At 35.3% G+C, this 23,854-nt stretch overlaps 1 protein-coding gene across 1 annotated transcript; it reads left to right on the forward strand.

Annotated features, from left to right (window-relative positions):
* The first annotated feature begins 14,624 nt into the window (after positions 1-14,624).
* LOC146897155 (uncharacterized) lies at positions 14,625-16,118 on the forward strand. Its single transcript, XM_085735565.1, has 2 exons — positions 14,625-14,685; positions 15,134-16,118. Exon 2 carries the CDS (start codon positions 15,142-15,144, stop codon positions 15,916-15,918), a length of 777 nt encoding a protein of 258 aa, XP_085591691.1. The 5' UTR covers positions 14,625-14,685; positions 15,134-15,141; the 3' UTR covers positions 15,919-16,118.
* The last annotated feature ends 7,736 nt before the right edge of the window (positions 16,119-23,854 follow it).

A 23,854-nucleotide genomic window follows, 5' to 3' on the forward strand; every position in this document is an offset into this window, starting at 1 on the left:
ACAATTGAAAAAAAAATAAAAAATTCCTCTAACTTCAATAACAGCAACAAAGCCAACCTAAACCTTCATCTAACTGAATTTTGAATTTCAATGTTTTATTTAACGATGTACAAAATAATTTACTGATTGGAACGTGAAAAAAATCCTATTAACATTTTCCGACAAAAATTAATTTCTTTGTTCAATTACAAAAGCATTGACTGAGAATCTGAAATCATTGAAAAACAAGAGTGAATAGTAAAACGAAATACAAAAGAGGAAACATCGATTCATAGGTACATTGTATTTTTTTTTCCTTAAAAAAGGTACATTGTTTGACCCATCAAGTCATCGCCCATTATTTGATTGGGAAGGAGAACCAGGTCTGAGAGTTGTTCTTTGTTGGATAACTTTGTTTTTCAGAATATTGCATATATTTGACATATTTTTTAGTTCTCATTCAGGTTTCTTAAAAAACTTATGTTGTCGTTACAATGCTTATGAGGTTTGTTCACGTAGATCATCTTAAACCTAGTAACATATGAAGGTGAGAAAAACACAAGAAGGGGGGTTGAATTGTGTTTTTCAAAAATTCTTCGTTTCTCCTAAAAACTGAACACACTGATAAGAAGCTAAGTGAGACAGCTTCTGAAGTGATAATCAGAATCTAAATGCAGCGGAATAAAACAGAGAGAGAGAGAAGAAGAACGACACAAAGCAATTATACTGGTTCCTTCCACAATCCGGAAGTAGTCCAGTCCCCCTTGCACTTCCAAGGAGATTTCACTATGAGTAATATCTGATTACAAATGCTCAAGCACACAAGCAAGAGACTTCCAATGCTCAAGCACACAAGCAAGAGACTTCCTTTGCTCAAGAACACAATCAAGAGACTTCCTGCTCAAGCACAACTGCAAGAGACTTCCTAACTAAACAAAATTACACAGAAAATTGTTTAAGGTTGAACACTTGATATACAATCAGAGGTGCTCACAATACAAATCAGATACAGACTCAATGGACTTAAGAATTTCTAAGATATGACTTTGAGACACAGAAATTCTAAGTGAATGCAGAACAATTTCAGCAGAGGTTTGGTACTTGTGAAAATCTTGTGAGTCTTTCGTTCAGCGTTCTTGCATTACCAATTCTCTAGGTCTTCACTCCTTTATATAGAGGTGTGAGAGAGACGTTGTGAAATTGCCAGCACACCAAAGAGTCGTTGTTGAAGCTTGATCTTTCACCAATAATCTTTTGCCTGATTTGGCTGTTGTCCTATGAAGAACAAATTTGAAATCCATTCCTTATCCAAAGGAACATCTATGCAGGCGAAACCGTATTCTGGAGCTGTTTTCTTGTCCTGTAGCGCGGACACAAAACAGAGTAGTGGAGAACGTGGTTGTACAATTCGTACAAAGTACAATGTCAACGCTTTCGTCCAAATTGCAAACACACGCCTTCAAACACCTTTGAAATGACCGTTGCAAACTCCACTAATCCTTTGTTTGTGTTTTCGAATCCAATAGACAGCTTTTGCATTGATAATTCTTCAATTCTTGATTCTTTGCAAATCCAGTTGATATTCAGCTTCTGGTGAAATGGCTTCTGATGATGCAGCTTCTGATGATGCAGCTTCTGATGATATGACTTCTGCAGCTTCTGATGACGCAACTTCTGATGATGTGGCTTCTGGACCTCTTGTCTTCAGAAGCACTATTCTTCAGGAGCAGCCTACTTCAGGAGCGCTATTTCTTCAGGAGCAGCTTGACTTCAGGAGCGCTTTTTCTCTTCAGTAGCAAGTTGCCTTCAGGAGCATCCAAGCTTCAAATTTTTGTTGTTTCCATAGCTCTTTATTTGCTCATTCAGAACCAATGATGATGTAACTTTATAATTATGGTCCTGTACACTTGAACAAATATTAGCTAGTCCAATTTACAATTTTTAATACCTTGTTATCATCAAAACCCTTTAAGGTTCATTGTTAAACACATTTTGTTCCAACAATCTCCCCCTTTTTGATGATGACAAACAAAAGTATTTAAAATTGATCAATTGTTGTTAATCTAATTAACAAGTTGACTTTGGGGTTCTGAGGTTTGTAAGCTCAGACTCCCCCTGAGTCTGATAGTCTTTAAGGTGAGGTTTGTAAGCTCCCCCTAAGTTCTATCCAGGTTAATTAAATTCATTTTTCGCGCAATAATATTATCAGAGCTTAAAAACAAAATTGAATCATTGAAAGAATTAACTTATAGATAAGAAGAATGGTTCAATTAATTTTACTTGAATTTTGATACTCCTTCGTTCGTTCATAGCTTATACCAATAAGGTAAAAAAAATGATAGAAGGTTTTCAAAAATTTCAAATGCCATTAATGGGGCTCAGAGCCTTTAAATACTTGTCACATATACTCCCCCTTTTGTCATTATCAAAAAAAATTTAAGCATAAAAGACAAAAAGATATGAGAAAAACTCAAACAGGAGAGAGTATAAAAGAAAGTGAACTAAATAAGTCAGAGCAAAATATATGAACATGTATATCAATTGTCAGAAGCAGCTAAATAGTCAGAATCAGTAAGCATTCAGAAGCAAGAGAAATAAGACAAGATGGTTTCAGAAGCAAGGACTAAGAAATTTTAAAACAGACAACAAACAAAGAAAAACACAAGGGTGTGCAACTAAGGGTTGGTTTGTTGTTGTTTCTTCATCTCTTCCATTTCTTCAATCTTCTTCTTCAACAGTTCTTCAAGTTGTTGTTGCCTCTGAAGAAGAGCTTGTTCCCTTTCTCTAGCTTCTTGCTGCTGCTGTGCCATCTGTTTCTTCAGAAGCTTACACAGCCTTGCTTCTCTGGTCAAGTAATCTGTTTCAAAGAAGAAAGGCTGGTTTGCCAGAAGCAGTGTAGAACTTCTTACTCTAAGACTCTGATTCACTTGCTCCATTAGCCTTCTGACTGAAGCTTGCTTGACTCTGATGCATTTGGCCTTGATTTCTTCAATAACCGCAGCTGCCCGGTTTTGAAGAGATGCCCAGGAGTCTTCATATGCACCTGTGAGATCAATTGTCCTTCTTTGATCCACCAGATTATGCATCTGACTCAAGATTGTGAGAAGCTCAGAATTAATATATCCAGATTCCAGGATGTTTGTGGGTGGATGATCAAGGGTTTCAAGATCAGAATCACTGATTTCTAAATCTTGAATGGGGTTAGGAATTGGAAAGGTAAGGTGTGTTTGTGTGTTTGAAGATGAAGGCTGGTCAGAAGCAATGTGAGTGGTAGAGGTTGAGGCTTGAACATTGACTAGAGAGATGTCAACATCCATGGGAGTTGGTTCTGGGGAGTGTTCAGGTAAAGGTTGAAATTCAGTTTCAGTTGGTGGTTGTTGTGGTGAAGATGATGTTTGAGTGTTGAGTTGGGGGTCAATGGTAGCTATTGGTGATTGTGGTGGTGTTGTGGGTTTATGTGGTTCAGGTGTTTGTTGATGGGGGTTTTCTGAAACAACATTTTCAGAAGCAGTTGCTTCTGGAGTTGTTTCAGAGGCCTTTTCTGAAGTAGATTCAACATTTTCTGGAGGAATCATGTTGAGAGGTTGGATGTTAAGGGGTTGAGGGTTAAGGCGAAAGATAGTCTCAATGACTTTTTCTCTCTGCACAGCCATTTCAGCCAACTTCTCATTAATTATGTGACCAACTGGCTCATAAGTAGTTGACTGAGAGGGCTTTTTGTTGGTTTTGGTTGATGTTGGCTTGCTTTTTACTGGTTTTTGAAAGAGTTGGGTTAAGGGTATATCATCATCAGAATCATCAGAATCTGATAATGGTGTGGATGCGGAATCTGATGATATATTAATTACCTTCTCTGATTCAGGATCAGAATTCTCTTTAACAGACTCACTGGTCATCAGCAACAGTTGCTTGGCTTCTGAAACTACAGACTCTTGTAGCTCAGCAGCAATCTCCATAGCTTTTCCAATAGCTTCTGACACAATAGTAGCAGCTTCAGTCTTCTTAGGAACATGAGGGAAGTTCTTGGTCCTCCTTACTGCTTGCTTCCTTTTCTTCTTTGGTATTGCAGGTTGATCAAGAGTAATGCCAACATCCATGATCATCCTGGAATCCATGTCTTCAATGGCTTCTTCAATAGAAGGTACTGATGAACTACCAATTTTGAGCTTGTCAGTAGCAACTTTTGCCTTTTTAACAGATTGTTCAACCTCTAGATATTGCTCTGCAGTCATCTTCCTTTTTGACTTTCTGCCTCTGGCTCGTGGCAGAGCACCACCATACATTTCCTCTGGAATATCTTCCAATCTGATTCTCTCATTGGTTGCCTCAAAATGTTCTTTGATATAGTACATCTGCACTTCAATGGGATCCTTCTTGCAGATGGGTGGAAAGTCCTTCATAAGATCAGACTTAACAAGTGATTCACTCAAATCTGTATGAAGCTTGGTGACAGCAGGGATCAACTTCATATTCTTGAGGGTTTGTGCATTAATGAACTTTCCAGTTTTAGTATCAAGCAGCTCATCTGTGAAGGCTTCAGCACTGCTTAGCTTGTCCAAGACTCCTCCTTGATAGAATATTTCTGACAAGAGTCTTCCATAAGGTACCCAGGTTCTATTCTGCAGCTGACTCTGTTTCAGACACTCTATCAAGTATTTGAACATATATTTTGGCACGTTCACTTTCTCCTTCTTAATGAAGTGTTGAAGAAAGACTTTTTGTGCCAAATTGGGTTTCTCACTACCACCACATGGAAGTAAGTCCTCATTCTGAATCTTCAGAAGCAGCTTCTTATCCATGCTTAGATCAGCATACTTTCCTGCTTGCGTTGAGTTGTACAGTGCCAAGTTTACTTTTTCCTTCCAGAGGCGTTCTTCAGTTGTATTTGAGAGATCAATTCCAGAGTATTTTCCAGAGGCCTCTCTACAGAGTACAGCTTCTATCTGCCATTCCGCAATTCTCACTGGAATACCACAAATACTTGACCTGATTTCAATACCTGTAAATGGCTCAAGTCCCATTTCTTCTCTGGTCTTCCCTTCCAGTTCGGGATAAATCAACACCATTTGACTTTCTTCAGTTATGGACGCAGCTTTGTCATAAACCTTAGCCCTTACCCAGAAGTGTCTTACCAATGCTTCGTATGTTGGTCCATTCAACATCTTGAAGTAATGAATAAGTTCCTGCTCTTCATAGTAGCTTCTGATCCAACACTCATGGAAAGCGAGTGATTCAAAATCCACCAGATTTTCTATTTGAACCTGTAGTTCCCATTCTTCCAATTTCATGCTTCTTCCTTTGTAGTCAAATTCAGGGACCATCCGTGAAGTAGATTCTGAAACTTTTGAGCTTGATGATGCCATTTGATGATTGACGAAGATTTGAAGAAGATGAAGATTTTAGGGTTCTAAGTTTGAGAGAATGCGCTTACTTCGCAAGAGGTTTGAGAGCAAATGTGTTTGTTGTGAGTGAGTAGTGTGTGAATTGACAAAGTGTTAGAAGTAAAACGATTGCAATTCAAAAGAGACAAACAAACATAACATTAATGACAAAATTGGGGGCGCGTGAAAAGTACTTTCAAAGCTATTAAATCATCATTGCCCTTTTAGTTATACACCAACACATACAGGCCACGTAAGAAGTTCACAGAGTAACTACCAAGTTAGTGGGCCAGAAGTTACTTTTTAAAAGGTAACTTCCAACGTTTCCACTAATTCAACTATTCAGAAGCAACAAATCCAGCTTCTGGACTTCAGATGCTGACGTCATCATCAGAAGCGAGTTTTCCTCAGAACCTCAATAAAGAGCTTCTGATGGACTACCGCTTCTGAACTAACTTCAGAACCTAAAATCCTATTCAGGAGCAAGCAAGCATTTAATCAGATACAAAGTGCATGTTCAAATTTTTCTTTATAAAATCAAATCTTTCAACAGTTAAAGGCTTAGTAAATATATCAGCCCATTGATTTTCAGTATCAATGAATTGTATATCTAAAATTCCTTTTTGAACATAATCTCTGATAAAATGGTGTTTGATTTCAATGTGCTTCGCTCTTGAATGCAAAATTGGATTTTTAGACAAACAAATAGCAGCAGTATTATCACAATAAATGGGAATACTGTTAGCAGTTATCTGATAATCTTCCAACTGATGTTTCATCCAAAGTAGTTGTGTACAACAACTTGCAGCTGAAATGTATTCTGCTTCTGCTGTAGACATAGCAATAGTTGTTTGTCTTTTGCTAGCCCAGGATATAAGATTATCACCCAGAAATTGACAATTGCCACTGGTTGACTTTCTTTCAATCCTATCACCAGCATAATCAGCATCACAGAATCCAATTAGCTTATAATCTAAGGATTTCCTATAAAGGAGTCCAAGATTGGTCGTTCCTTTCAAATACCTGAAGATTCTCTTGACAGCAGTCATATGAGATTCTCTAGGATCTGATTGAAATCTTGCACACAAGCATACACTGAATAAAATATCTGGCCTAGATGCAGTGAGGTATAACAAAGAACCAATCATACCTCTATACAACTTCTGATCTACTTTAGCTCCTTCATCTTCTTTGCTTAAGGTGCACGTAGGGTGCATTGGAGTGTTCATCACTTTACAATCTTCAAGTTTGAACTTCTTCAGAAGCTCCTTTGTGTACTTTGATTGATGAACATAGACTCCATCTTTGCATTGATTGATTTGAATGCCCAGGAAGAACTTCAGCTCTCCCATCATGCTCATTTCAAATTCATCCTGCATTAACTCAGAAAATTCCTTGCAAAGAGATGCATTAGTAGAACCAAATATTATATCATCAACATATATTTGCACAACAAGAATATCTTTCCCAAGGGTCCTTCTGAAGAGTGTAGTATCAACCTGTCCTCTTTTAAAATCATTTTTGATTAAGAAATTACTTAGTCTATCATACCAAGCTCTGGGAGCTTGTTTCAAGCCATATAGTGATTTCTTCAGTTTAAAAACATGGTCAGGATATTTAATATCCTCAAATCCAGGAGGTTGCTTGACATACACTTCTTCTTCTATGACACCATTTAGAAATGCACTCTTGACATCCATTTGATATAATATTATGCCATGATTAACTGCATAGGAAAGAAGTAACCTGATTGCTTCCAATCTTGCAACTGGAGCAAACGTTTCAGTGTAATCAATGCCTTCTTGTTGACTATACCCTTGTGCAACAAGCCTGACTTTGTTTCTTGTTACTTCACCTTGCTCGTTCAGCTTGTTTCTGAATACCCATTTTGTTCCAATAATGTTCTTGTGCTGAGGTTTGGGTACCAGATCCCACACATCATTTCTTTGAAATTGATTCAACTCTTCTTGCATAGCTAGGATCCATCCATCATCTGAAAGTGCTTCATCAACTGTTGTAGGTTCAATCATTGAGATTAGTCCAATCATTGACTCTTCTTGTCTGAAATGTGATCTTGTTCTTCTTGGACTATCTTTGTTTCCAATGATTAGCTCTTCAGGATGTGAAGACTTGTGTTTGAATGTGTTTCTGGGAGGATCTTCTTGATGTGAGTCATCTTGTGCTTCATCAGAAGCAGCTTCATCTTGCGCTTCTGATGTGGGTTCAGCTTCTGGACTATCTTCAGACTCAGCTATCTGATCAGGTTCTGGAGTAGCTTCAGGAACCTGTATCTCTGCAGAACTTTCACCTTGCTTTGAAGTTTTATCTTCAAGCTCCTTGTCATCAAATTTAACGTGCATAGATTCTTCAACACAGAGTGTTTCTGAATTATACACTCTGTATGCCTTTGACCTTTCAGAGTAACCCAAAAAGATTCCTCTTTGGGCCTTGGCATCAAATTTCTTTAGGTAGAGCTTGTTGTTCAGAATGTAACATGTACATCCAAATTGATGAAAGTAAGAGATATTGGGTTTTCTTCCTTTAAAGAGTTCATATGCTGTTTTCTCCAAAATAGGTCTAATATAGATCCTGTTTTGAACATAGCATGCTGTATTCACTGCTTCTGCCCAAAAATGTTTTGGTAAATTGTTTTCATGAATCATGGTTCTGGCCATTTCTTGTAAAGTTCTATTCTTTCTCTCTACAACCCCATTTTGTTGTGGTGTTCTAGGAGAAGAGAATTCATGGAAAATTCCATGTTTTTCACAAAAAGCTTCAAATGGCTCATTTTCAAATTCTCCACCATGATCACTTCTGATTTTCAAAATTTTTGATTCTTTTTCAGATTGAATTTGAGTGCAGAAGCTACTGAATACATCACACGCAACATCTTTACTCTTTATGAATTTCACCCAAGTCCATCTGCTGTAATCATCAACAATGACTAATCCATATCTACTTCCATATAAGGATGCAGTACTCACTGGTCCAAATAAATCAATATGGAGTAATTCTAAAGGTCTTGAGGTTGAAACAATGTCTTTGGTTTTAAAAGATGATTTCACAATTTTCCCTCTCTGACATGCACCACAGAGTGCATCTGAATGATAGTCAATGTCTGGTAGCCCTTTCACAAGTTGTAACTTACTAAGCTTAGAGATTAACCTCCAGTTAGCATGTCCCAACTTTCTGTGCCACATCCATTTCTTATCATTCACTGATAGTAAGCAAATCACCTTCTGATCAGCCAGTTCAGAAAAATTGATTTTATAGACATTGTCAACTCTCTTTCCCTTGAACACAATGGATTTGTCTTCCTTGTTGATTACTGTACAATTGGGTTTTTCAAAAAGCACATCATAACCATTATCACAAAATTGACTAATGCTCAAAAGGTTATGTTCAAGACCATCTACCAACCATACATTATTAATTGAGGTAGAGGAATTACCAATAGTTCCTGTACCTATGATCTTGCCTGACTGGTTGCCTCCAAATTTCACATTTCCTCCCTCTTTCATTGTTAGGCTGAGGAACATGGACTTGTCTCCTGTCATGTGTCTTGAGCAACCGCTGTCTAGGTACCATGATCTTTGCTTTGGCACTGCTCTTAGACATACCTGCATCATTGACATTTTTAGATTTAGGTACCCATTGTTCTATGGGTCCTGGAAGGTTAGTACTTAAGGCTTTACTCTTCACTTCTTGTACCTTGTGCTGTGAGTTGGGTTGCTTCTGATTAACCATCACCTTAGGTTTTGGTACTTCAGAAGCAGTAACTGTCTTCTTCTGAAACTTAGACTTCAGAACCCCAGATTTTGGTTTCACCAGACTCTGAGGAATAGGTTCTGATCTTTTCAGGATCCTAACCTTTGAAGTCTTGGAATCAGATTTGATCATAGCCTTTGACTTAGAGTTCTTTGGCTTTGAAGTAATCTTAGCCTTAGAACTAGAAGCTTCAGGTTCTGATTGAACAACAGTTTCCAATTCAGCCCCTTCTGGTACAAAGAATGTTTTCAGACCTTCCTTGATGCATTCACAACAAGACTTTAGATTGGTTTTATCAAGTTTCACTTCTGGAAAACCAATTCCTCTACCATTGTTCTTGTAAATGCTATAAATCATAGAAGCTACTCTGCTTCTGTCAATGCCAGATATAATGAAATCTTCAAGAGCAATTTCATGATTACTTAAAGGTTTTTCATTACACTTTTCTTGTAGCTTCTGACATAAGAACCTGAGCTGATCTTCATATGTTTTACACATGAAATCAAAGCCCCTAAGTCCTTGTTCAGAAGCTTTCAGATCCAATAGAGTTGATTTTTGCTGTTGTACCAAATCAGCATATTTTTCTTTTAAATCCTTCAACTCATTGGTTCTTACTTCAAAATGTGTAAGAAGTTCTTTAAGTGACTCAACAAGTTCATCTCTGGGAATTTTGGAATATACCTCGTTTTCATCTTCTGAGTCTGAATCTGATCCAGCTTCTGAAGTTGCTGTTGCTACCAACCCAACAGCTACCTTTGCATCTTCATCAGCTTCCTCTTTATCAGATCCAGATTCACTACCCAAATCATCCCAGGTTGCCATTAAACTCTGCTTAATCTGCTTCTTGAGTTTGCTTGGTTTGAATGTAGACCTCTTTGACTTGTCCTTTGACTTTTCTCTTTGAAGATCAGGGCATTCAGCAATGAAGTGTCCAGGCTTCTTACAGTTGAAGCATCCCTTCTGATCTTCTTTCTTTGAGCTTCTGGAGTTACCCCTTCTGGAGAGAAACTTTCTGTTCTTCTTGGCCAGATATTGAAGTCTGTTTGAGAGCATGGCCATTTCAGCAGCATCTGGTTCAGAATCTGAACTTGACTGTTCTTCCTCTTCAGATTCAACCACTTTGAGAGCTTTTGATGACTTGCCTTTGGATGGAAGAGCTATTGATTTACTCTTCTTAGTAGACTCATGTTCATTAAGACTTAACTCATGAACTTTGAGAGAACTAACAAGATCTTCGACACTTAAAGTGTTTAAATCTTTAGCTTCCTCAATGGCAGTCACCTTTGGTCTCCATCTAGCAGGTAAGCTTCTGAGTATCTTGCTTACATGATCAGAAGCAACATAGCTCTTCTTTAGAATCTGTAGCCCAGAAACTAAAGTTTGAAACCTTGAGTACATCTCCTCAATAGTTTCATCATCCTTCATCTTGAATAACTCATACTGATGTACAAGCAGGAGAGCCTTTGCTTCTTTGACCTTCTTGCTCCCTTCATAATTTGAACAGAGAGAAGCAAACATAGCTTTAGCAGTGGATTTGTCACTCATCTTCATGTATTCTGCTTTGGGTATAGCAGTGACAAGAGCTCCTCTGATAATATGATGCTTCTTGTAAAGTTTCCTCAGTTCTGGAGTATGTTTCTTTCTATCCACAGCAGCTCCTTCTTCATCAAGGACTAGATCACCAACACCATCTTCCAGAATATCCCATAATTCTTCATCTAGGCTCATGATGTAACTGTAAAAGTTGGTCTTCCACCAAGAGAACTCTTCAGCATCTCCATTGAACTTTGGAATTTTTCCAATACTGGTTTTCTTACTATCACTATAATCATGTGAAACATTTTTATAGCTAGTATCACTAGAACCAGAACCATTAGGAGGAGGAGTAGTCATGTTTTTCTCAGATCTTTGACTGTTGCACGGTTAAGTGTTACACAACAGACCAAGGCTCTAGATACCAATTGAAGGTGAGAAAAACACAAGAAGGGGGGTTGAATTGTGTTTTTCAAAAATTCTTCGTTTCTCCTAAAAACTGAACACACTGATAAGAAGCTAAGTGAGACAGCTTCTGAAGTGATAATCAGAATCTAAATGCAGCGGAATAAAACAGAGAGAGAGAGAAGAAGAACGACACAAAGCAATTATACTGGTTCCTTCCACAATCCGGAAGTAGTCCAGTCCCCCTTGCACTTCCAAGGAGATTTCACTATGAGTAATATCTGATTACAAATGCTCAAGCACACAAGCAAGAGACTTCCAATGCTCAAGCACACAAGCAAGAGACTTCCTTTGCTCAAGAACACAATCAAGAGACTTCCTGCTCAAGCACAACTGCAAGAGACTTCCTAACTAAACAAAATTACACAGAAAATTGTTTAAGGTTGAACACTTGATATACAATCAGAGGTGCTCACAATACAAATCAGATACAGACTCAATGGACTTAAGAATTTCTAAGATATGACTTTGAGACACAGAAATTCTAAGTGAATGCAGAACAATTTCAGCAGAGGTTTGGTACTTGTGAAAATCTTGTGAGTCTTTCGTTCAGCGTTCTTGCATTACCAATTCTCTAGGTCTTCACTCCTTTATATAGAGGTGTGAGAGAGACGTTGTGAAATTGCCAGCACACCAAAGAGTCGTTGTTGAAGCTTGATCTTTCACCAATAATCTTTTGCCTGATTTGGCTGTTGTCCTATGAAGAACAAATTTGAAATCCATTCCTTATCCAAAGGAACATCTATGCAGGCGAAACCGTATTCTGGAGCTGTTTTCTTGTCCTGTAGCGCGGACACAAAACAGAGTAGTGGAGAACGTGGTTGTACAATTCGTACAAAGTACAATGTCAACGCTTTCGTCCAAATTGCAAACACACGCCTTCAAACACCTTTGAAATGACCGTTGCAAACTCCACTAATCCTTTGTTTGTGTTTTCGAATCCAATAGACAGCTTTTGCATTGATAATTCTTCAATTCTTGATTCTTTGCAAATCCAGTTGATATTCAGCTTCTGGTGAAATGGCTTCTGATGATGCAGCTTCTGATGATGCAGCTTCTGATGATATGACTTCTGCAGCTTCTGATGACGCAGCTTCTGATGATGTGGCTTCTGGACCTCTTGTCTTCAGAAGCACTATTCTTCAGGAGCAGCCTACTTCAGGAGCGCTATTTCTTCAGGAGCAGCTTGACTTCAGGAGCGCTTTTTCTCTTCAGTAGCAAGTTGCCTTCAGGAGCGTCCAAGCTTCAAATTCTTGTTGTTTCCATAGCTCTTTATTTGCTCATTCAGAACCAATGATGATGTAACTTTATAATTATGGTCCTGTACACTTGAACAAATATTAGCTAGTCCAATTTACAATTTTTAATACCTTGTTATCATCAAAACCCTTTAAGGTTCATTGTTAAACACATTTTGTTCCAACAACATAAACATAGAAAACTACTCACTAAGTCCCCGTGAGCTTAGCTCACTTGGTCAGGGACAATGCATAATTTATGCAGGGTTCGAACCCCGGACATCCCACTTATTCACCTTTAGGGTGCGTTTGTTTCAAGTTATATTCGTAGATTTTTGGGAATAAAATGATAGGAATACGCATGCCTATGTTTGTTACAAGTTTACTAAATTTTATTTCCGGATATAAAACGTTCCTTAGAATATATAAAATTTTTCCCAAAGAAAAGGGTGGGAATAAAGTTCCATGGAGATGGGAATAAATTCATGAGTAATTACCTATTATAATTCCTATTTTTATGCTTCCCAAGAATATTATAATGTTAAGCAAACATATTTTTTCTAAATAACTTGAAATAAAATTCTCATCTTTATGTTCCAAGGAATGTTATTCCTAGGAATAAATTTGATAACCTTGAAACAAACAAACCATTAAGGTGAATTTATCTAGCCGTTATAGGCTACTTGACCAAAAAAAAAACTACTTGCTAAGTTTATAATGTAATAACACAAAAAAAAAAAAATTATAATGTACTCCCTTCTCACAATTATTGTCTCTTTAACATCTTTTCTTTTTCTCAAAATAATTGTCACTTTACAATATCGATGCAGCATTTATTGTTTTTTTCCCACTATTATACCCTTATTTATTGAATTTCATCCAACTTAACTACTCCACTAACTACAATCAATAAGTGTGTTTTAGTAAATGCTACTAATTTTATCATTGAAATCAACACAATTAATCATTTTCTTAATAATCGTGCACAAACCTTAAACGACTAATATTGTGAGACGGATGGAGTAATTTTGATTAAAAGTTTCAATTGTATCATTTAATTAATATAATGTACATTATTGCCAAAATATTATATTTCTTTATGCATTTGATAATAGAAAATACATCAATAGTTAATAAAATAATTTGATGAAAATTTTAATCAACATTTATTTTAAAACAAAGGGAGTAGAAAAATGAAGAAATTCGTTTAAAAACCATCTTCACTTTTTCTCTCAACACTTTCGTCAACATGAAACATGTGTATTTGTTGAGCATATTAAAGTTCGGGTGCCATTGATTCCAATGCAAATTCAGCAACAATAAAGTGGATAAATGATCGAATCAAAGATTAAACTTGTTATTATTCTCCAAAAAAAGTCATAAAATTTGCTTTTATCATAAACAATCTAAAATAATAATAATAATTAAATTGTAGATCTATTCACTATTCCCATTAATTTGGTCCAGCATTAATATTTTTTTCATTTACATTCACTCATACTACAAAATAATTTAAAAAGGAACAAATTAAAAAGATTAAAAATATTATTTAAGAGTATGCAACAGAACAGCAATTTTTTGCCTTCTCTTTTTTCCATTTTCATGCAAAGAATTCATGCATGGGTACATGCGGACCCGACCTTGAGGGAGTGCAAGGTGCTCAATCAAGCTGGGCCTCCAAAAGCTATGGGCCTCAAAAAAATTTAACTCTAATACCCACCCCCACTTAAATAAAAAATATATGTGTTACTTCTTTACACATTTGAGTTTTTTTTTTTAAACTTTAGTTCTCCTATCTGGACATAAATCTTATCAAACCACCCCCAATTTGTATAATCACTTAAGCAGTCAATTTGAAAACCTATTTCATTGAAAGAATCACAACAATCATTTCTTTTTCACATAAACCATTCGTTTTTCCCTTTCCCACAACGGATAAGTGACAAATCCAACGACGCCGTTAGTAAATTCTACCTCTCTTTCGCTTAATTTTTTTGTATTTCGTTTCATGTTTAGAATCTCTTCTGATTCTATTTTTTAATAAATCTTAACTACACAAAAAAATTGCGTTTTTATTTTATTGGAGGCCTATTTTAAATATAGAGCCGAGCCTCCTATTTCATAGGGACGGCCCTGGGTACATGGTGTATTGATCACCACTTGAAACCACAAACCATAGCAGTAAGGTAATGAATCCAGGGCTGCTCTCCTTTCCTTATATAAAGGGGCTCAAAACACTCACTAGTAACAACGTGATACTTTCCTTGACCCAACAAAAGTAACCTCTCGTGATATTTATCCCAAAGCCAAAAACCATTGCAGTAAGGCAAATATCCTTTCTACTCAAATTTATTTTTAACTTTCTGCTCATTATGAGAAAAGAAACAGGGATGAAAATAAATTAGAGAGGAAAAAATATGAAAATTTAGAGACTAATTATTTAGTGATAGATTTTTATTTTTTCATCACCAAGTTCTCTTGGTAAATAAAAAATAATTTTCTCAATTTTTGTTTCAACAAACACTATAAACTGCTGTCTTTGATGCTCCAAAATTTTTTAGCTTTAAAAGTAATAAATGTTGTTTTCATAGGTCAAACTTGTTGTATGGTATGTATCAGGAAAAAAAATTCACGTCTCACATTGTTTTATAGAGAGTGACACTCATCGGTCACGCCTTAATTAGAAACCGATTTTGTAAGTATGTATTATATATGGTACATTAAACAAGTTATGACAATGATCTTTAATATTTCATGGTTGTTTTGAAGGACAGACAATGAACAATGAAGTGGAAAATCATGGTGGTCCAACTGAAACCTCAAGGAATAAGGAACCAAAGAAAGGCTGGAGAAAGGTATTAAAACTAGCACTGAGCTGGTTTTCATACAAAGAGAATAAGAATGATTGGTTAAATGAGATGAGAGGGAATTTGAGTCTAGTATCAACAGTCATCGCAACAATGACATTTCAAATGGTTTTTAATCCACCAGGTGGCGTTATCTCAACTAAAGATAATGAAAATCCATCTGCTGGTGCCCACGCAAATCCACCCGGTGCCTACGCAAGCGCACCAGCTCCCAACAATTTTGACACAAATTGTCCGGGTCAATTTGTTGAGATCAACGGAAACTTTCTATGTCCGGGTGAAGCTGTCTTAGCCGCTATACACCCTAAAGCATATATTTTGTTCCTTATTTCTAACACAATTTCTTTTATTGGATCAGTAAGTATTTGTTTGTTGCTTGTTAGTGGAATTCGTTTCAATCACAGGTTTCCTATGTGGCTTTTAACAATAGGGATGTGTGTCACTCTCTCAAGCCTTACTAGTTCTTATATAACAGCTTTGACAATGACCACCCCAGATGATCTTTTTTATGGTGTTGTCGACAATGTTCTTGCGATCGTTAGTATTACTTGGATGGGATTGTTAATGATTATTTGTATGTGCCTTACAATAAGGTTGGTTACTTGGGGAGTGAAAGTTATTTTACACAAAAGAAGGAATAAGAAGCCAGAGACTCCAAAAATTAACAAGGAGACTCCCATTTGCTAGTGTTTTAAAACTTGGTTAATATTAGTCTTTATTTGGGTGTGTCGACTGTGTAATATTATCTGTGAGTGCTTATAAGTTATTTAGTATGGTACCCAAGCATCGCATGAGTAAAAGTTATCTACTGTGTTATAATATGAATTATATTGTAATGATATTAATTAGCAAATTAATAAATATGTATGAAATATATATATTATGTATTCTTGGTTATTTTGTCCAAATTTTATTTGCTTGATTATAATGAACTAGGATACCCGTTACCCGTGCGTTGCACGGCTAAGACTACGCTTGATTGAATTAATACAAATCAATGTCAAAATCAAAAATATTTATGTAATGTTTTAATTTATTAATACAAGAATGAAAATAAGATCGATATGCATTAAGGTTTGAGTAATAAAACAAAGGCATATCATTTGATGAAATTATACGAAGATTGAAAATAAGATTTAGAAGAATTGAAGTTTGAGTGATTGGACAAAAGATGAAAAAGATGCAAATTAGTTATTAAGAGAAAAAAAAATGCCCTCTAAAGTCGTAATTATGAAAAATACATAAGAAATACATGGAATACGGCTTTCTCCGTTATCGTCTGGAGCGGGAGCTTTGTGGTGAGTGCTTGATAGCGGGAGCTTTCTCCGTTATCGTCTGGAGTCGTAGTTTTAGGCTCTGATTAGGTCGTAGAGTCTTTTTATGCATTGTTGGTTTTTATTTTATCTTGTTGATATTGTCCATTTGTCGGACTTGGAGAATTTTTAGTTGAGGTTGTATTTGACCATGACATGTATATGTTGGAGTTATTTGATTTGTATCCGCTGCGACTGTTGAGATATTTTATATATATACATGTATGTTTGGATTTTGGATTTTCTGTTAGACGTAGCGTCTATTTCTTGAATATTTGCTATATTCGCGTGTTTTATCGCTTTAATAGAAGTAGAGCGTTACACCAAACATTCTGTCAAATGAACTCGAAAAGAATAAAGCGGATTCATCAACCAATTTGAAAATACAAGACATCCGTTTAATAAGGTACTTCTGTTAAAAATAATGTCATTAAGTTCCAACCAAATACATCAAGTCGTTGCAAGCCAAATTAAATGAGACACTTTCCTACCCTTCTTGCCTTTGCAAAGCGAATTAAACAGCAAAAAATTATCGACTAACTCAGTGCTCCAACCTTCAACTTTCCAATCCAACCATATAAGAATTAAATCCCAAATATTTTGATCTTAGTGCAATTTAAAAACAAATGACTTAATGGTTCTATACCATCAAAGCAGTAGACACAACACTGTTGATAAACGTCCTCAATGACTCCTCTCCTCCACAGTTCCACATTGTTGGAAGCCTATCATGCAGTAATTTCCATCCGATTAAAATAATGTTTGACGGCACGGAAGTGTCCCACAAATATATACCTCACTTCAAATCACGATTTCACCTTTTCTTGTTGGTAGAGTGTATTTTTCAAGCGAGGTAAGACCTCTTTATTTATAGGCGAGTAAACGCTAATTTTCCGAAACATTTATTGTGCGATGCGTACAAGCTCCTGAACATCACATCTTAGACAATATCGTTTCTCTGTTTTCATGTTATGTTGGTGCGACATGTGGCTTTTAGTAGGCATCACGTCATTGATAGTAGTTGACCATCTGATTGTGCGAGGCATGGCTCCTAGCAGGCATCACACTTCTTCTAGCTGTTGACTCCACTGTAATTCTTCCTCCCTTGTTCTCACTTCACTGAAATGTCCATAGCGACTATTTCCCAATAAATCACTTTGATAATTTTGTACAAAGTATAACATGACCATAAAGTTGTCTGGTTTCCATAAATTGTCTTATTCTAAGGTCGTTGTTCCTCATTTTGCTCTTCTATATGTATCAGTCGATTTATTTAAAAAAAAATGAACTAAAACAAATGATACTATGCTAAAAAGTCTCTAAACTCCTAAATAATGATAAAACTCATATATGATAGATTCCCATCACAACCCACACTTGAATTTTTCCTTGTCCTCAAGCAATACACCTATGAAACAAAATTTGGCTATAAAATAACAAGTAACCCTGAATGATAAGAACACCAAAAAGTGTTTATCTCATCCGACAATGGCACTACTAGTATTTCATGCTTTATTTTGCTCGAAGGGTTCCAGTTCTCTAGATTTCATGTCAGTAGGTCCAAAGAAATTACCACATAGATGCTAGCTAAAACATAACCATTTTCTACCTACTTAATCTACTTAAAATGAAATATGGTGAACACTCAATCGACATGCACATGCCAGTTGACCTTACATTTTGAGGACATTCTAAACGTGAATTAAAGTACATACAATATACACACTTTTGGAGGACTTTTTTTTTTGTGGTGGCCGGGGTTCGAACCCCGGACTTTGCATATTTTATGCATTGTCCATACCAACTGAGCTAAGCTCACGAGGACTTTTGGAGGACTTTATATGTTATAACTTGGATTAGGTAAAGGGTGGATAAATTTGGAAAAATAGTTTTATATTTGGAGTACGGTATCCACTATTTTTGGATCTATTTAACATTCCAACAATTACCAAGCAATTATGCCTTCCTAGTAAATTCAAAATGAGTAGAAACATAACTTTTAAATTTTTATGAATGGACCTATTTTTGAAGTTTTTGTGGTCCAGTTTTTCATCATTTTTTCTGTTTTTGTTTAATGAGACTTATTTTTTTTGAGTGTCTCTTAGTTCTCTTGTACCCCACCCCCAACTTAAAATATTGCTAATTTCAGAAGCATCCTCCAACTTAAAATCAAACCTAAGAAAGCATTTTGATGCTTCTACCTAACACTACAATAAATTTGTTATTTTGCGACACATTTCTATAGAATGTTGACCTTATTTTGCGACACATTTCTATAGATTGATTATATATTTGGGTAATTGTAACTTATGCCGTTATCGACATCTTCGTTGGCATTGGTGTATCTTCATTTTCGTCATCGACGTATCGATATCAGAGCAACATGGTATCACATTTTCGCCACTTTTATCTTTCGCGTTCCTTGGCTTTATTATTATTCTCACTTTTGGTTGTCAATGTTCAAATTCTTTTGCTACTTTTATCTACTTTTTGCTACTTGTTGGTTCCAGTTAATCTCCATACTCTACTTTTTGCATACATCAATTCAACTAAATATATTATCCAGAATCCAAAGTTAATTTATCCTATTGTCAATTTAGATATCTCGTAATAGTTTTAATTGTTTCACATTGAATGGGATTAGGCGATCTTGTGAGCTTCTCCGAAATAAATAGTTAATGGTTATTCCATAGTGCTTTCTTGGTTGAACTAGTGAAATCAATATTGCGCTTTAGGTGCAGTAGAGAGTGATTTGGTGTATCGGCCGAAATATGCATTCTTTGAAAAATATATAAAAAAGTAGTAGTAATAGTTTAATTGCATGTTAAGTTAGAATCCATGACTTTAGTGACTTTGTTTGCTTATTTTTGTCAATTAATGCTTTTTTATATAATATCTAATTTATTTTAGGTGGAAGACTAAGAATCACCAAACGGAGTATGATGTTCTTTGGAGTCAATTCTACTTGCGTCGATCAAAACAATTTTCTTGCCTGACCATCTGCATAATTGATTAGTTTTTCATGTTAACTAACTCAAGAAACCTTATTGAATCACTTGTTTATGTTTTTTTGAATCATTTTATATGAATGTAAAATTCATATTTTAGTTTATGGATTAGTTCATACTATCGATTAAGAATTAGTTTAGTTATGTCATAAGAATATTACTCTAACTTCTATTAAAATTACTGAAAAACTGATTTTTTTTTTCATAAATAAATTCTCCAAATAGCGGTTCAAGACAGCCGCAATATCCCTTGCAACAGTTGTAGCGACGGGTTATTTGAACCGTCGCAAAACGATCAGCGACACCCATCACCTCGACTGTTGTGTAACCGTCGTAGGTGACAACTTGCGACTATTTGACCTATCGCAAATTCCCTTTTTAACCATCACCAAGAGTTTTTTTATTGTTGTAGTGTAAATCCATAAAGGGGAAACCGTATTAAAACAATTATGAAAGTCTAATTGGCTTATATAGTGGTTTGTCCCCGAAAGAAAGGAGATATGTATGAAAACTCAAAGTGGTTTAGTATAGGATATTATAACATAAAGGGTCGCTTGAAAAGGCTCTATTTACCAATAACACTACCTCAGTGTGTGTACGTACAACCAATAAGCAAGTAAAGAATGAACGAAAAGCTCAAAAAATGAACAATGGATGGAATCCATTCCACCAGAAACAAAAAGTAGACAATGGAAGGTTATGCTTGCTAACACATAATAAGATGTTTTTCTTCTTTCTTCCTGAAAATTCCTCCTTTGAACCGTTGAGCAATGCATTTATTTTTGTCTATTAGAGGTAGACCTGAGACTTTCTTGAAATTTTCATCAATCAGAGATTAGTGTTACTAAATTGACAAATCTAAAATAACAAGTAATATTTGTTTAATTAAAACAAATCCATATTTAATATTCATGCATCATAGTCATCATATAAAGAGCAAAAAAATTGTCTTAGCTAAAAGGATTAAACATAAAAAAAATGATTGGAAAATCCCATGGGTTACCTCCCATGCAGCGTTGCTTTTACATCTATAACTTGACGCTTGATGGCATCATGGTTCGTTTAGAACTGGTGACACTCTCTCTGTTGGTATCCCTCCTCTGTTAAATGGTTTTAACTGTTGACCATTTACCATAAACATTGTGTTTGTGTCCGGGTTTTGCAGCTCTACTGCTCCACAAGGAGACACATCGGCAATGATGTAAGGACAATTGTGATGATTAATTTCCATTTATATTTTCTTGTAGTGCACTTTTATAATCTATTTCGTCGGATTTAAATAATATTTTTCATTTGGTGAATGACAATGTTTTGAAAATCAGTAATGGCTCATTGACTTCTTTTTGGGATGACAATTAGCTTGGTTACAAATTACAATTACATGACTTAAACTTTGGAGCCTCTCCCATATCATATGTCTCACTTGGTGACTGCCAAAGTTGTAGATGTTGTTCAAACAACAGTTCTTAGAAATTGCTTTTAGTATTCTAGTCTTGCTTCACTCTCTTCAAAAACAAATTTTGCTGCAACATAACATGTATTAAAAAAAAACAAGGAATAATACCAAAGAGAAGAATGGAAACAACATATTTAATTGGTGAGTAAAGTGCATCAGAGTAAGCATAATAACAGAAAGAAGAATGTTGAGTGTAGAAAAATTATGTACAGTTATGAAATGGTATATTACAGTATCATTCATGTATTGAAATTTATCTCTGCAATTTGACATGTAATTACATGACTCTTTTGCTCCGTGCAATGTAAAAAGAGACATGTTAGGTTTCCATTGAGTACATGCACAGAAAATAGGTATATATTGTGAGTTTTAACTGCGTCTTAGTGTATCAAATATCCTGCAATTTTCTATCATGTAAATTGCACTTAAAATCTTTTTTATTCTATATATGCTACATTTAGGCTTTTCTTATACAACAGATTATCTTGAACAACCGATTATCATCGGATGAGCTACATTTTGACTAGGGTAAAATAAATTCAAAATATAAAACTGAAAACTAAATTTTCTAATCTAATCGGTGGATTAAAATTAACAACTCCATGATTACGTGAATGTACATGTTATTAAGATATTCCACAAATTTTAATTCAGCTAACATGCTAGTATGATTAATGCTAAGTTAAATAGTAAACAAGCACAAGCAAGTTGATACAATTGCTCAATATTCCCATTGTTGGTTTCTCTTTTTCCATATCTAAAATAGGTTCAAACATATATAGTACAGTTCACGAGCATGATGACTTATTCTGCGCCAGCTGCTCCTTCATCATAGATTCATAGGTACAAAATCATCCCCCAAGTGGATAAAATAGCAGATAGTGGGAGAAATCAAAGATAATTATTAATAATAGCTACCATAAAAGAAGAAACCATCAACACCTAACCATTTATAATTAGGTTTAGCCCATCAATATTTTTTTGAGTCATCATGATGAGCAGAGACCCATCAATAATTTTACCATTCATTCCAACAAGGATCCCATCAATAATTCCATATGCAATTTCAAAATAAAAACAACACAAGATGAAAAACCAAATATTTGCAAATGATAGTGATTTATAAACACAATCCTTCCAACTGCACTCCCCTACTACACACCCTCCAACACTTAAAATGTTCAATTAAAAAGATCAATCAACAATAATAAAAACTCAAAAACATTTATTATTACATCCCACGATTGAAAAACAAAAAATTCCTCTAACTTCAATAATAGCAACAAAGCCAACCTAAACCTTGTCCCCGTCAGCTTAACTCATGATAAGGACAATGCATATATATGCAAGGTTCGGGGTTCGAACCACGGACACCAACACAAAAAAAAAAAAAAAAACCTAAACCTTCATCTATTTGAATTTCGAATTTCAGTGTTTAATTTAACAATCTACAAAACAATAATTCACCTATTGGAACTTGAAAAAAATATTCTATTAACATTTTCCAACAAAAAATCATTTCTTTGTTCAATTCCAAAAACATTGATTGAGAACTTGAAATCGTTGAAAAAACAAGAGTGAATAGTAAAAAAGAAATACAAAAGAGGAACCATTAATTCATAGGTACATTGTTTGACCCATCGATTCATAACAATGTGAGATCCTTCCTCTGTTCAGAAAGTAGCAACACTTAAATCAATAGGATTTTGTTGCTTGCTTCATCTTTAATAAAGGTAAATTCTGCTCCATCTTTATATCTCAATTTTTTAGTGATTGTTGGATTTGGTTCAATCATTTATACCTCAAATTTACTTTTATTTTGTTTTAGTTCTCACATTCCTTCTAAATACTTTGCAGATAGAAGACTTTTGTTGTTTCCAGAGAAGCTATGAAAGATGGTGTTTCAAGCCAAGAAGATTTTTGTTGCATTAGCTTGCTTAGATCCCCTCATCATGGCTAATGTTGTTGTTGTTGTTGTTGTTTTTTTTTTTTTAATTATAAATTTTTTGAGGAAAAAGTGATTATTACTAGGTTTAGTTAGGATATCTTATTTCATTGTAATGTTATCCAAAATTGTTGATCTAACTGTTGATCAAAATGTAGTATTTTAATTTGCTTGGATTGAGTACAAAAACTCCTTTAGATAATCCACTTTTTTCTAATCTACTTCAATTAGTAACATTTTTTGGTAGATTCAAAATTGTTTATGTAACACCCTATTTCTAATAAGCGGTAAAACGCGCGAATATACAAATATATTCTAGAAATAGATGCTACGTCTTCCAAATTAAACCATACATGCATAAAGATCATGTTACATCACATAGCAGCGGAACACATATATAATCCATAACGACTACAAATCTCAGAATAAAGATACAAAAATAACATCCTCCAATCTCAGATACAATAACATCTCAAATCTCAACATAATAATGTCTCAACACCAAAACTACATAATCAAATAGAAATCCAACATGCAAGAACTACCCTAGATCAGAGCTCTAATCTAGACACTTGCACGTAAAAAGAGGAACTCCGCTCCTCGGCAACATCAACACAAGTCTACGCATCCTGCACTCCATCTACCCGTCCATACAGAAAGGTAGGTGGTAAACCACTGAGGGTTAGCATTACATCATCATAATCCACATATGAAAACATAGCATTCACGGTTTCATACATATCACATATACATAACCATCCCTCCTAGAATACTAGCATCACATGATTATTATCTCCCATCACTTACATTTCAAGCTATCACATTATTAACATGACATAGCAAGTATATCCAATTTCTAAACGAATCATCGACATAAGTTCATCAATTAATAATCAATGGA

The sequence above is a fragment of the Medicago sativa genome, chromosome 8, assembly GCF_051527215.1.
Source record: "Medicago sativa cultivar Bolivia chromosome 8, Bolivia_mono, whole genome shotgun sequence".
Taxonomy (NCBI): Eukaryota; Viridiplantae; Streptophyta; class Magnoliopsida; order Fabales; family Fabaceae; genus Medicago; species Medicago sativa.

Excerpts from the sequence above, each read along its gene's own strand:
- LOC146897155 (XM_085735565.1), top strand. The coding sequence starts at position 15,142 with ATGAACAATGAAGTGGAAAATCATGGTGGTCCAACTGAAACCTCAAGG.